This window comes from Convolutriloba macropyga, chromosome 8, assembly GCF_964194025.1.
Source record: "Convolutriloba macropyga chromosome 8, txConMacr16.3, whole genome shotgun sequence".
Classification (NCBI taxonomy): domain Eukaryota; kingdom Metazoa; phylum Xenacoelomorpha; order Acoela; family Convolutidae; genus Convolutriloba; species Convolutriloba macropyga.
This window is the reverse complement of record NC_134475.1, coordinates 17,221,963-17,236,177: the sequence shown is the minus strand read 5'-3', so window position 1 is coordinate 17,236,177 and position 14,215 is coordinate 17,221,963. Positions and strand designations below refer to the sequence as shown.

Here is a 14,215-nt window from a genome sequence, read left to right as displayed (position 1 = left end):
TCCATTTTTTACTACTTCATTCAAATTTTAAACAGTTAGATTTTATTTTCTCACTATTGCTTTTACGACTTCGATGCACAAGTTTTCAATTTTTTTCAATTTTTGATAATTTTTCGTAATTTTGGTTCCTTTTGAAATCTCATCACTTTTGAAATATTAGTTCTGACAGCTCCCAATAGCTTACAGAAGACTTTCAACGGATCATAGATGATGTTTTCAAAGTAAAACTTTTGGGTTAAATGGCCCCGGCACTTTATTGTCGCACTTTTTCAATGAATAATTGGATTTTGCCTATTTTTCTTGTTGATTTCATAGTCAGTGACTTGTTGTAATGTCTTGTATTGTAACTTATGAAAGCAAAACATTGTTGTTGTCCCATCAAGGCCTAATTTAGCGCTTTTAAAGGCTTCCATTGTAAGTATTGAATTTAATGGCGTTGATACTACGGGTTTTCTCAAAAATTTTGTTGTTTTAATGTATTCGTACATATTTGTTGATTTTTGAAGTCTTATCGTTATAAAAGAAGAAAGCCATTGTTGTTCGAGAATTAATTGAAAATAGAAAACTTTTACTGAAAATTTCGTTTTTAATGTGTTTTCGCTCGACAATTTTTTTCGCTCAATTTTTTCTGAGTTTGCTGTTTTTGCCTATTTTTTTATTCTATATGTAGCCGTAAAATGCTGATCGATCTCATAAAAAACTGATTGAGTGTTGAGTGAAAAGAGTATCTCGAGGCAGTCAATTTTTAGCAAAAATCATAAATTTTTTGATATTAATCAGTTTTCAAAACTTTTTCAAATTTTCAGTTTTTGTTCTTTTCGTCAACTTGTAACTTTTTCTCAACATTGAGAGGTCCCATCCAATTTCTTGTTTTTCAAAAACTAACATGTCCACTGGTCTTATGCGATAACTGATGTTATGTTTTTTGAACAAAATGAGTTTTCATAAAAGTTTTGTGAGTGGTTTATTTGTTTTTTTTTCTCTTCTTTTAACACCATCGGGTAGTAACAGATCCCAATGATTTTCAAATGCACATGAACTTTTTATTGCAGTGAAGTTTTAGCTGAATTACTTTATATAAAAACAGAAATAAAGATACATTTTTTTGAGATAAATGCTAAGGATTTCAATGGCCTCAATAACTTGTGTTTTCGCAAATTGTTTGTTTTTTTTGAGTTCTTCTGTATCTTTAGTCCATTCCCATGGCTTAGACTAACAAACAACAGGACAGGTACTATTGGTTCCATAATGACTGTTTATTAAATATATTAAGAATTTTTTCGTTAAAAACTAAGGTTTTTAAAGACTTTTGAAATTATTGGGTTTAAACAGTGTTGATTGATTTTTGAATTTCGCCTTATTGTTTCGTTGCCGACTTGTTACCTAGTCTCATTAGGGAAAATTTCCATCTGTTCTATAGTTAGGCAAAATTAGGTTGATGTAGTTGATTTTTTATCTGATTGCATTTTGACGTTGTTACTAAGTGCTTTTAATTTTCGATATTGAGCTTTGCCTTGAAATTTTTGTTCTTTGCTTAATTTGTTGTTTGGTTTTTCTCGTAGTCTTTGTGATGGCAGATCTAGTGAGTGTTATATTAAGGTATGGCATTATGTAATTCAATTAGTAGTTATGTTTTGTAACGAGTTTTTAAACTCAAACATCTATTTTTGTTACCTCATTTGGTTGACAATCAAGTCAAAAATGTAGATGAGCTCGTGTCGGAACATCATGTGCAAGCGCAAATTAACAAGCCTCTTTGTTTGAATTGCTCTTGAAACGCAGATTTATATTTCTTTAATCAGTTTTGTGCACAAACCTACATGGAAAATCTTTACGTTCGATTTGAAGTAATCGGTTGCGATCAAATAATCAAAAAATTGGAAGTAAGGCTGGTAAAATGGCGCTATTGAAAATGGCAGACATACCAATATATAGAAATTTTACTGCTGGTCAATCACAATTGAGAAAATAGGTGTATTGTTTTCTGATTGGCTGACAGCTCAACAAATTCTTCATGTTTTAAAGTAGTATATGCGTGTTAACGTAAAATTGTTCAGAAATCGCGATAAGCCGAAATAAATTAATTATAATTTTTTGAGGGAACTGGTCTCATGTTTGGTTGTGATAGATTCATATGAAGTCCCAGTTTTATCTTCTAACTATTGATCATTTGACTTCAATGCCACAAGACTTCAAGAAAAAACTCAAATTTTTTGATTTTTTCGTATTGTTGGAAACTTTGAGATCTCCCACTGGGTTTAAAAAATGTTCAATAGATCAAAGATAAAGTTTTCGGAGAAAAACATATTTTCAGTTTAAATGGCTTCGAAACTTTCTTCTCGCACTTTTCTTCTGAATTTTTGGTTTTTGCCTATAATTAATGTTGTTTTCTTATTGTCTTAGAACTTACTGCGATGGTTTTTGATTATCTATGCTCGACAAACATCCTTGTTCTCCCATCGAGATGTAACTGCACGTATTTATTAACATCCGTTGAAATCAATTTTTTTTTGGCTGTCAAACTTAAAAATAGTTTTTCGAAAATGTTTTTGAACATTAACCAATTGTATCTTTTTGAACCGTAGGTCAGTCCCAGTAATGTCAGAATCCCTTTTATACTACTTCATTCAAATTTTATAAAGTTAGATTTTATTTTCTAACTATTGCTTTCACGACTTCGATCCACGAGTATACATTTTTTTCAATTTTTGATATTTTTTCGTAATTTTGGTTCCTTTTGAAATCTTATCACTTTTGAAAAAATAATTTTGACAGCTCCCAATGGCTTACAAAAGACTTTCAACGGATCATAGATGATATTTTCAAAGAAATACTTTTAGATTGAATTGCACCGGCACTTTATTGTCGCCCTTTTTATTGAATAATTGGATTTTGCCTATATTTGCTGTTGTTTTCATAGTCAGTGACTTGTTGTAATGTCTTTTGTTGTAACTTATGAAAGCAAAACATTGTTGTTGTCCCATCGAGGCCTAATTTAGCGTTTTTAAGGGCTTCCATTGTAAAAATTGAATTTAATGGCGTTGATACTACGGGTTTTCTCAAAAATTTTGTTGTTTTAATGTATTCGTACATATTTGTTGATTTTTGAAGTCTTACGGTTATAAAAGAAGAAAGCCATTGTTGTTCGGGAAATAATTGAAAATAGAAAACTTTTACTGAAAATTTCCTTATTAATGTGTTTTCGCTCGACACTTTTTTCGCTCAATTTTGTTCTGAGTTTGCTGTTTTTGCCTATATTTTTATTCTATATTTAGCCGTAAAATCCTGACCGTTCTCATAAAAATCTGATTAAGTGTTGAGTGAAAACAGTAACCCGAGGAAGTCAGTTTTTAGCAAAAATCGTAAAATTTATGATATTAAACAGTTTTCAACACTTTTTCAAATTTTTCAGTTTTTGTCGTACTTTTCGTCAACTTGTAACTTTTTCGCACCATTGAGAGGTCACATCCAATTCCTTGTTTTTCAAAAACTAACATGTCCACTGATGCCGTAACTGATGTTTTGTTTGTTGAACAAAATGCGTTTTCATAAAAGTTGTGTGAGTGGTATATTTGTTTCTTTTTCTCTTCTTTTAGCATCATCGTGTAATAACAGATCCCAATGCTTTTAATTTTCGATATTGAGCTTTGCCTTGAAATTTTTGTTCTTTGCTTAATTTGTTGTTTGGTTTTTCTCGTAGTCTTTGTGATGGCAGATCTAGTGAGTGTTGTATTGAGGTATGGCATTATGTAATTCAATTAGTAGTTATGTTTTGTAACGAGTTTTTAAACTCAAACATCTATTTTTGTTACCTCATTTGGTTGACAATTAAGTCAAAAATGTAGATGAACTCGTGTCGGAACATCATGTGCAAACGCAAATTAACAAGCCTCATTGTTTGAATCGCTCTTGAAACGCAGATTTCTATATCTTTAATCAGTTTTGTGTACAAACCTACATGGAAAATCTTTACGTTCGATTTGAAGTAATCGGTTGCGATCAAATAGTGAAAAAATTGGAAGTAAGGCTGGTAAAATGGCGCTATTGAAAATGGCAGACGTACCAAATATAGAAATTTACTGCTGGCGCATAGAGGTACAGTGTTTTGGAATTTCTCGACGAATCACATGCGTTGAAATTTCTACATTTTGGTACGTCTATTTGTTACGACGTCACCTGGTAAAATGTAAATTGAATATCATCTTTGTCATAATTTTCTTCAGTATGAATTTAATTTTTAGAACGTCTCTTATTTCCACCTTATACAAATTATCCATATACATTCACAAAATACAATCATGCTGACTGCTTTTTAACAAATACTGCTTTTTAATCCTAATTCGGCTTATCGCGCCCCATCAAAACAATTAAATCAGCTATTTAGAATCTCGAGTTAGCGAACAAATCGATTAATTTACCGCCCACTCGTTTGGCTCATCTTCGGCCATTAAACACTGTCGGCTAGCTTAACGGCAGTCAATTTAAACGCATATAAAAGGTCCGGAGCTATAGCAAAAGGAATCAAAGCCGAATGGGCGCAAAGCCGAATGAGAAGAAAATTGCGAAACAGAGCCGAAAGCTTAAATTGGATAGACCTTCGTTACCCCATTTTGTAAGTAATTTCACAAAAATTGCTTCTAAGGTAATGAGTGTAAGATCAACCAATCAGAGCGATGGAAATATTCGGCTTTAAATCTTATGACATTCTGCTCTGAGCCCATTCGGCTATACCGGCGTCCTCGGGGAAACCTCTTTCTGTTATTCGTCGTTTGTTATTTTGTAAACGGTGCTAGGAAAATTGGCCGACAGGGCGTTTAGCCGACAAGGAAAAAATGAGAAACTTAGCCGACAGTTTTATCATAATTGGTCATGAAAGTCCATAATTGTTCCTTAAATCAGTAGTTCGGTTGTGATAGATTCATATCAAGTCCCATGGGCCGCTGAGGCATGGCCATGGCCCGCGAGGCATGGCCAGATGCGGTAAAATACGGTCCGGCCACGGATAGACTTTGGTTACTCTAGTTGATGAAATAACTGCGGTATATTAGTCCGCTTACGAAATAGTGTTTTAAATTGGCCAATCACAGCTTCGGAATAAGTTTTATTGCTCATTTTACTTAAATTGTCGGTTAAATTTCTCATTTTTTGGTTGTCGGCTAAACGCCCTGTCGGCCAATACGGCGGCCACCTTTTTAAACCTTCCATTTGCCTTCCAAATTTTGTCTACATGTTACGCAAATAATTTTTAGCACAAATGAAACCAAACTTTAAATATCTTATCGGATTTTCTTTATTATTAATTTTATTTATTTCGTGGTTCCGAGCTAATGATAATATTAATTTTGAATTTGTTGTTGGAATTGCTGGCGATAAAATTCAACCATTACTGAAAAGTTACTCCGAATACACGACCTTGAAAGTTAAACAGAAACAAATATTGTTCCCAAAATTAAATGGAAACATTTCGTTTTACAACGGCGATTCGATATTTACTGAAAAAAACCGCGATGAAAATTTGACGTGTAACAGAAATATAACTTTGCAGGAATTTAACTCGAGCTATTCGGAAAAATTGCAGGTATTTTTCCTGGAAACTTCTGGAAAAACCTATTTATCAGGACGGCAATCATGTTCGATCGAGTCCGCAGCCTTGCAATCAGGACTTGTTAGCAAAGTTATTCTTAGAAGTTCAATTCTGGACCTTTCAAAAAGCACAAGTGTATGCCGTTTATACTATTACTACAAAAATGTTGAGTTCTACACTATTAATTTTTCAAAATTGTTCGAAAACACACCCGTTGTAGGAATAGAAAAGAAGATTGATAAAGTTGTATCGCATGGCATTACTCATTACAGTTCCATTAGCCGAAAAGCGTTAGTTTACAAGTACGGCGGATGGTATTTGGATCTAGACATTGTGGTTCTGAAGGACTTGGCGCAACTGACCAATTTTTATGCTCTGGAACCTGAGAAAGCCCACGGGTAACTTTTTGTAATCTTTTTGTGAACATAAATGGATAAAAACGTAAAGGATGCTAGACAGCTACTAGACAAGGTGCCTTCACAAAGGACATTAAAATATCCCGTGACTTTTTCGAGACTGTTGAAACCATCGCCTCTCCCCTGCTATGCCCTGCTCCCTGAAGCCCCGTGTATTAGGATTAGGTATGCTAGCCTTCACAAGTGAGCGTCTTCCCTAATGCATTAAGATTGAGTATAGGGTCCTGTCTGTATTTTGCAGTTTTTGCGAAGTTCTAGGTTTTTTTTGCAAAGTTTTGAAAAATTGTTGCATATATTTGCAAAGTTTTGCAAATTTCTTGTTCAATAATTGCCTAATTGAGGTTATTTTACGAGTAAATCCAGGCTGGGTACTAAGGCTTTTTGCAGGATATTCTTCAGGTTTTTTTTTGCAACTTTGTCATATACTTGCTTAATTTTATTGAAAAGAAGTAGCATAATTGACGAAAAACATTTTTTGAAGTAAATTAGTGTTCCCTGCTTTTGCTAGCAAAGTTATTTAGAGTTTGGTTTGATTTCTTCAAGACCGCTATAACTGGCTCGAAATTGAGATAAAGAGTTTTTGAGATTTTTTGGTGAACTGGTACTGCGACGCTAGAGTCGGTATTGTTATCTCCGCTAACCTCTACCAATGATCTATCAAAGTTTTTGAAGGATTTATTAAGAAAGTTTTTGGGGAAAGAAATCGGTTTTCTGTACACATGAGTGCAAAACTGATGTAAAGTCGACAAAAGCTGTCGTAGGTTATTCGCTCTCTCACTTGAAGCTCGAAATAAGCATCCGCTCAGGTTGTTTCAGCAAACCGTTGTCAATTGCGTAGTCTCTCATCAATTCTCCCTTATCTGCTCGACTAAGAAACTAAAGTAAAACTGTTTGAAAGAAAAACTCCATCTCACAAAATTCTCAAACAATTTCTCAAAGGGATCAATTTTCGTTCAGTTCCCCACCGATGAGAATGCAAGTGTAATAACCCCAGCCCATCATTCTCCCTCTTTTTAATTCCAACTTTAGTTTCATCCGCTAAATATTTGCCCTAGCACCCTCAAAAGAGTAAAAATTGACAATAACAACCCATTGTCTAATGATGGACGCTACAGTGAGCACAAAGTCCCTCAACATTGACGACTTCGGTGTTTCTACGTTTCTTTGATTAGGATATGTGATGACTTCCATAATGTAAATTGCCAATTGCGAGATCAAACACGTTCTCGGGAGCAATACCTTCTGCTAAGCCTCATGCTCTCTTGGTCTTCTGTCGGGCTCCTGTGCTTCTCTGCAAGGGGCAACCTCACTTCTGCTCTTGGCTACTGGACTATGAGGAAGAGGAGAGTTGCAGCTAGAAAATTGAATTGAAGTCTTCTGGAGAGGTTTGCCGGAGAGAGGGACAAGTCCGTTGTTGAGGCTCCAAAAATTCCGAAACAACTGATTCCGAATTTTTCAGAGTCCTCCTTTTATCCAATTTCCCCATATACCTTAAGTTTAGCCGACCAAAAGTATTGACGTCTGAATTTTGCTTCGTTTCTCTTGGTAATCATTACCGCGTGAAGCATGAACTTGGAATTACCGGCCCTCTCCTCGGCATCCTTTTCTATTTTGATCTTGCTTTAAAAATTCAACATAAACCGCACACCTATTTTTCAAGTAAATTACTTTTTAATAAGTTGCACATATGTGTTTTTAGTAAATGAGGGGTATGAAAATGGTACTTCATTAGAAAGGGTAACATGATTTTTTTCATGGTGTAAACAATCACCTGAGCCTCGCTTCATTGCTCATTTTTGTTACTAAATTCAAACTAATATATTTCCTATTTAATATTTGCTAATAATTTTTGTTTGGTTTATCAACTATGCCGATTTGGTGGAGCTTGGAACAAATACGTATGGAAAAAACTAAGGAAGTAAGATTTCAGCGAGATCATTGGGACAATAAGAAAAAAACAGAACTTATAAGACAATTGTAGGCTGCATATAAATTTATTTTGTCCATATGTATTGGTGATTTGTCTTGTTTTAACTTCTTCCCGTAGTCAAGCGATTAGCGCTTGACTCAGGCATATTTCTTTTGCCATAAGCTTTCGAGACTATGCATTAATTATGTTAGTCTTAATTGCATCTATTTTTTGATCCTACATACCCCTCATCTAGTCTTGCTATTCGCCCGAATATCAGTAATCAAGCAAATCTAAATTCAGCAACTGTAAAGCATTAGATTTTTGGTTAGAAGTCTATCCTCCCGTCAGTATCTCCTCCCACTAAAGGTAGGCTCTTCCTTTTCATAACTTTTGCTCGACGTGACTCTTTCTACTGCTGCTGACTCTTGCTTAAATTTATTCGCATGAAACCGCTGAAGTTTTCCCAGAAGCTTCCAGGGACCACAAGCAACTCCCAGACCAACCGCAAACAAAGTATCTAGGAATAAAAAACTGTTAAAGGGAACTATCCCGTGTTGCATAAGCTTCTCGCTGTAGTCCTGATGCTCCAACTTTTGATGCTATTTGAAGGGTTGTGTCAATTGAAGTACTTTCTGGTCATAAATACTTTTGTCCAATGGATGGTTTCGTGTATGTTTGATGATTTTGAAGATCTCCGATTTCATATGATCTTTTTCGGGGGCTGGTGTAATGTGAACTATTTCTCGACGTGGTAAAACGTTTCATAAAAAAATCCCTGTTAGTTGAATGTTCGTTCTATCTGTGGTGTCAACACTGCACACCTTGGGTTCCAGATGAAGGATCAGACCACCACAAGGGAGTTCTTGTTGACGATTGCAGGTTGGGTTCAAGAAGCAGCCAGGAATTTGGCCTGCTTGTGTATCCATTGTTTCGCTAAGAAGATGATAATTGTTGTCTTCCGACTGAAGAAGAAGCCTAGACTGCTTCAAGTATTGGGCTGACGGTTTGGCCGGCAACGGGACTATTTTCTGTGGACGCAATTTTATTGCGGTGGTCTTTTGGTTAAAAAAAGGCTGCTAAGGCACGAGCTCTTCGCTAATCGTGTCGAAGCAAACGGATTTTTGCAGAACAGAAAATGTCAGTGCCATGGCATTTGACTAATTCAGATCTATTCAATTCCCCAAAGATTTACTGCCATGGGGAGACAAAGCATTTTTTCTGAAAATTGTAAACAGTTGCCGTCTTTCCGCTGCTCAATGGTTGTAGAATCGCCACAATCCGATACACTTGGGATTTTGCGTAGGTCTTATGAAATAGAATTTCGTTCGAGTTCAATATGGAGCACTTTGGATGTTATTTTGGCACTTTTTGCGAGTTCGAATTCGTAATATGCAGACATCTTGCTCTCTGATTGCGGGGAACCATCCCGTTTGTTCCATCTTTGACACAATGTCCATAATTTGTGGTAGCAATAGCAATCTGGCTGGTAATTTTCCTTTGGTTAGAGAAACTAGGGCGTCGCTTAGAATATATCCCAGGTTTGTCACATTGGCACGCGCAAAGAGAATTGCCCTTGTAATTCGGATACATTTCTTAGCAAATTTTTGATCTTCAAGTTGACTTACAGCCCATATCGATTCGCTTGGGTTATCCTGCATCCCAAACTACTCAAGCGTTCCCATTTTTTCCGCATCCCATTGATTTGTTTGACAAGCAAGTGTAAGTTTTGTCGGTATTGTTACAGTTTTTCTCGACAGAAGTGCGCGCAGCGAGCTACTCAGCACTCAGAAATTTGACTGCTCTTCTCGTTTGTATGTTTAGCCAGTCCATGTTCCGGTTGTTTCTCTGCTTTTCTTCAGGCAGTTTCTCTATGCGCCTTGCTTCCTTTGATTTGCTTAAATCGAATATGGAGAAGAGTTTGCAGCCTACTGTGTCCAGCTTGGGATCCAAATTGACTGCCTCTCCTGCCGCAAATTGCACGTTTTGTCCATTTTGCCTTGTGTCCTCGTGTACCACATTCAATTGGTTGCTAAATAATAACATCCGGTCGATGAACAGCTGATAACCCTGTTGAAGTCGCTGATATTCGTTTTCTAGTTCAATTACAGCACTAACGGTCAATTTCGTAACTCTCCGTGGCAACCATAGAGGAACAAATGCGTCCTTTGTAGTTTCCCTCCCCTTGTTGTGTCACATCCTACGCGAAGTTGTGTCCTGCGGATTGTAGTTGGGTAAAGTCGATACGTTGGAGTTCTGGAAAGAGTACACACACTCTTTTTGTCTTGAAAGTAGAAGCCACAAATGGCGTCGTGTCTTGCATGAACACCACTCCTTCTTCTAACCGATCGTCTTGAATGAAGTCCCCTGGTTTGAAGTGAATCAGCCAGTATATGAGATGGTTTAGCTCTCACAAAAATTTATCAATCAGGATAGGAGGTAAAGCCAAGACAAAGTAACCCAGAACAATGATTTTGAAAAAAAGTTCTCTGTTTAAACTATGCAGGTTGAAAACTAATAAATAGGATTGGTGCTGTTTGTGATTGGTTGGTTACTTTGACCTAGTACTTTGTATAATTCAATTTCATTCAAAATGTTTTCCTTTTTAGTTTTGTTACACTACAAAAAATAAGTATCTTTCCTGCCTTCGTACTTTATGCATTGACATTGTATCTATAATAATTTATCATGCAACACTCAAAAGTTTTAGGGTCTCATTCTGTCTACTGGCTGTTGCGTTCTTTTTGGATATCGACGCTGTTCATCATCCTCAATATTTTTCGGTTCGTCTGCAAGGATCACCGGTTGCTCTTCAGTTGCATCGATTGCTGCTTCCTGCTCTGGCTTGAATTCGTTAGCTGCTGCTTCTTCATCACCATTGATATATGGCATCGGTGCCATTATTAGAGGTGATTCAGGAAAAGTATCTTGTATGTCCCCACCAATCTGATCGTTGTCCCACATGTCATATACAGGCTATCTAACTCGCCTTTGGATCCTTCGATTACGCTGCAGCAATTCATCATCTTCATCGTCGCTACTTGGCAAATTGTCGGCATCGTAACATTGAGTTGGTAGTCTCTGCAATTCCTGTGGATCGGCACAGAAGCTGATCATCAATTTCTAAACGTGCTTTAGAGGGTTTTAATCTGTTATAGTGCACAATCTTGTTTTACTTTTTTTTCTCGGAATAAATTTTGTAATTAACTTCATTAATTTTTCGTATAACCGTAAATACGCCAGTCCATGGGAGGTAGAACTTCTTCGACTTTGCCAATTGAGGCGAAAAGGGCCACACCTTGTTGTCTTTCTGATACGGTTTTCCTTACGTTTTCTTGGAAAACTTTTACTTCTGTATTTGTTGTACTGCACCTAGGGTCTCACGAGCACACTTTTGGGCTTCCGAAACTTTTCTTCCAAAAGTGTAGTGTACTTGTGTACTGTAAGCTCTGTGTCAGGGAGTTTGGAGAACAGTCAGTAAATTGGTTGAGGGCTTCGTCTCCAAACACTAGCGAGGAGGGTGTTTCTCGTGTTGACTTGTGGACAGTTGTGTTATACACGAACTCTACGTATGAGAGGATTGTTTCCCATTGTCTCGGATTTTTTGTGCAGTAATTGCTGATCAAATCTGCTAGGACTCTACTGTGGCGCTCTACTTGCCCATTTCCCTGTGGGTGATACGGAGATGTCCGGTATCTTTCTATGCTCAGGAGGGTGCACACTTCAGTCATAAGATCGCTGCAGAATTTGGTTCCTTGGTTCGTATGCAACCTATCGGGGGCTCCGAAACCGCAAAACTCATTTCTTAACGAATGCTTTTGACACATCATCCGCTGTTAATGTAGAGAGAGGGACAGTGATTACTTACTTCGTGAAATAATCAGTTATGACCAACATGTATTTGTTTCTCGTATCTCAGTTACGCGTTACTGGTCCCAAGATATTGGCAGTTACTTTCGCGAATCGTATTACCACTGTGACTGGTTGCAAGTCGGCTGCCAAGTTTTTGACCGCTGTTGATCGAGCTGCAGAAGGTTTGCACGTTTTTTTATCCAGTTATCAATGTCCCGTCTCATCATGGGTGACCAGAGCCGTTGTCGGGTTCCATCGAGTGTGTTTTGTAATGCAAAGTGCCCTCCTGTTACTCTGCAGTCGTGCAGTTTTTCCAGTAAGCTGCGCTCTGCAACTTATGGCACAACGATAAGATCTTGATAGCCGTCTTTGCCAGGTCTATATCACTTTTGCATGAGTATACCATCTTTTATCATAAACTGCTCCCAACTAATCAACAACCCGAAGACTTCGATTCCCAGCCTCTGAGCTTGTTCCGCCGTCTTTGGGTATTCTCCAAAAGTTCTGCAGTTGTTCTGTCTGTCATACAGTGGTAAGGTAATTTTTTTGCAGAATCGTGGCACTAGCGGGTTTTTCTCTTTGGTTAGCCCTGACTTGATCATTGCTAACTTTGAGGTCCACTGAGGCCACATTTTCCTCCGAATGCTCCGTTATTGACAAAACGAAAGCCTCTGGTTCTAGCAAATTAGCTATAGCTATTGCGGTCTCCAAATTCAAGGGTTTCGGTCAAGATACATTTGCTGCCTCTTCCTCGCCTTCCTGCCACTCAGATTCCCTTGCTGTTAGCCGAGAAGGAGCTCTCTGCATTGCCATGTTTCTCACCACGCCGGTGAACTACTTGGAAGTCAAACTCTTGCAACACCTCGAGTTGAGTCTGCGGAAATCTACACAGAAACCTGAAGTGTCATCCTTCTTTCCCACTAGGACCACTGGAGCACTTCAATCACTTTTTGACGGTTGGATAATGTCCAAACCGAGCATCTGTTGCGCTTGTTTCATTATCTCTGCAAGCTTAGCCGGGGTGGTTTGTAAGCCGGTAGCTTGATTGGCGAGGTGTCGCTGCGCAATTCATTGTCATCCATTGCAAAATTGCTCTAAATTTATAGAAAATTTCTTCAACTACCCCTTTCTGTTGATTGTTCGCCCCCTCTGCGTTCTCACGGATTGCCTTGTGATTTCATGTACGTCAATGTTGAACCGAACATCTGCCCTGGTTGCAGAGAGCTCTGCAGGGGCTGCCTCTATTGAGTCTTCATTCACAATTTCTGCAGGTGATTGATCAGAGATGATCCAAAATCTAACCTCAGATTTTTCTTGCCATCACACGAGTAAATCAAAGAATTGGCAGTAATGACTTCTTGGGCCAATTTACTTCCGAGACCCAAAAATCTCCTCAAAACATATTCTACAGATAAATTCCCGTAGGGCGCTATTTTTATAGCGATTAGGCTGCTGGCTGTCAAGAATCCTCCTTCGAAACCGCTGATCTCAATGCCATCCTTCTTTCCCACTAAGACCACTGGAGCACTGCAATCACTTTTTGACGGTTGGATAATGTCAAAATCGAGCATATGTTGAACTTATTTATAAATCTCTGCAAGATTAGCTTAAGTGGTCTTGTAAGCTGGTAGCTTGATTGGCGTGATGTCGCTGTTGTCAATGTTGTGCTCAACTAGGTCGGTCAGACCCAGTTCATTGTCATCCCTTGCAAAATTGGCTCCAAAATTGTAGACAATCTGTTACAATACGTCTTTTTGTTGGTTGTTGGCCCCTCTGCGTTTTCAAAGAGTGCCTCCGTGATTTCATGTACGTCATTTTTGAACTGAACATCTGCGCTGCTTGTAGAGAGCACTGCAGTGGCTCCCTCTATTGAGTCGTCATTCAAAATTTCTGCAGGTGATTGATCAGAGATGATCCGAAATCTAACCTCAGAGCGCCAAATATTCTTATGATGAAATCGTGTACAATCTCAATGTTCAATCCAAAGAGCTTCAGGTCCTTCTCACCAATTCTGAGTTGCTTTGTGCGGTATGATTCGGCTTCGGTTCGAAGGTTCAAAAGCACGCGCCAAAGATTGGTGTACAGTACTTTTCTCCCTTTTGAAACAAAGGGTTAATGTAATAACATGTATTGGTCCCATTGTCCCAATGGAAAACTGCCCCTAATCGTTTTCCGAATAATTTGAGACGGCGTCCAAGTGCGTTGTCAGTCTCTACTAAAGTGTTCTCCGTTTCGAGCGAATTACATTTCCGAGACCAGAAACTTTCCTCGAGACATGTTTACCCCGCTCACCGAGATCTCAGTTTCTAAAGATAGTCTCCCGTAGGGCGCTATTTCTATTGCGTTTAGGCATCTGGCTGTCAAAAATCCTCCCTCGAAGCCTTTCATCTCATTTGGACCGTGGTCAATGGTGTTGGTAATCAATTCGGTCTTGAAAACAGAATCGTAAGCGAC

General features: G+C 38.0%; 2 protein-coding genes across 2 annotated transcripts in view; both read left to right on the top strand.

The window, feature by feature from the left end:
- LOC142344970 (uncharacterized) overlaps nucleotides 1–8,913 on the top strand; it is a 53,886-nt gene extending 44,973 nt beyond the window's left edge. The window contains exon 9 of the mRNA XM_075397054.1: nucleotides 8,746–8,913. Within this exon, the coding sequence (XP_075253169.1) occupies nucleotides 8,746–8,913 (168 nt within the window). The remainder of the gene's footprint in view (nucleotides 1–8,745) is intronic.
- LOC142344531 (ras-related protein Rab-11B-like) overlaps nucleotides 1–14,215 on the top strand; it is a 450,398-nt gene that overhangs the window by 361,181 nt on the left and 75,002 nt on the right. The gene's annotated exons all lie outside the window — the stretch shown is intronic.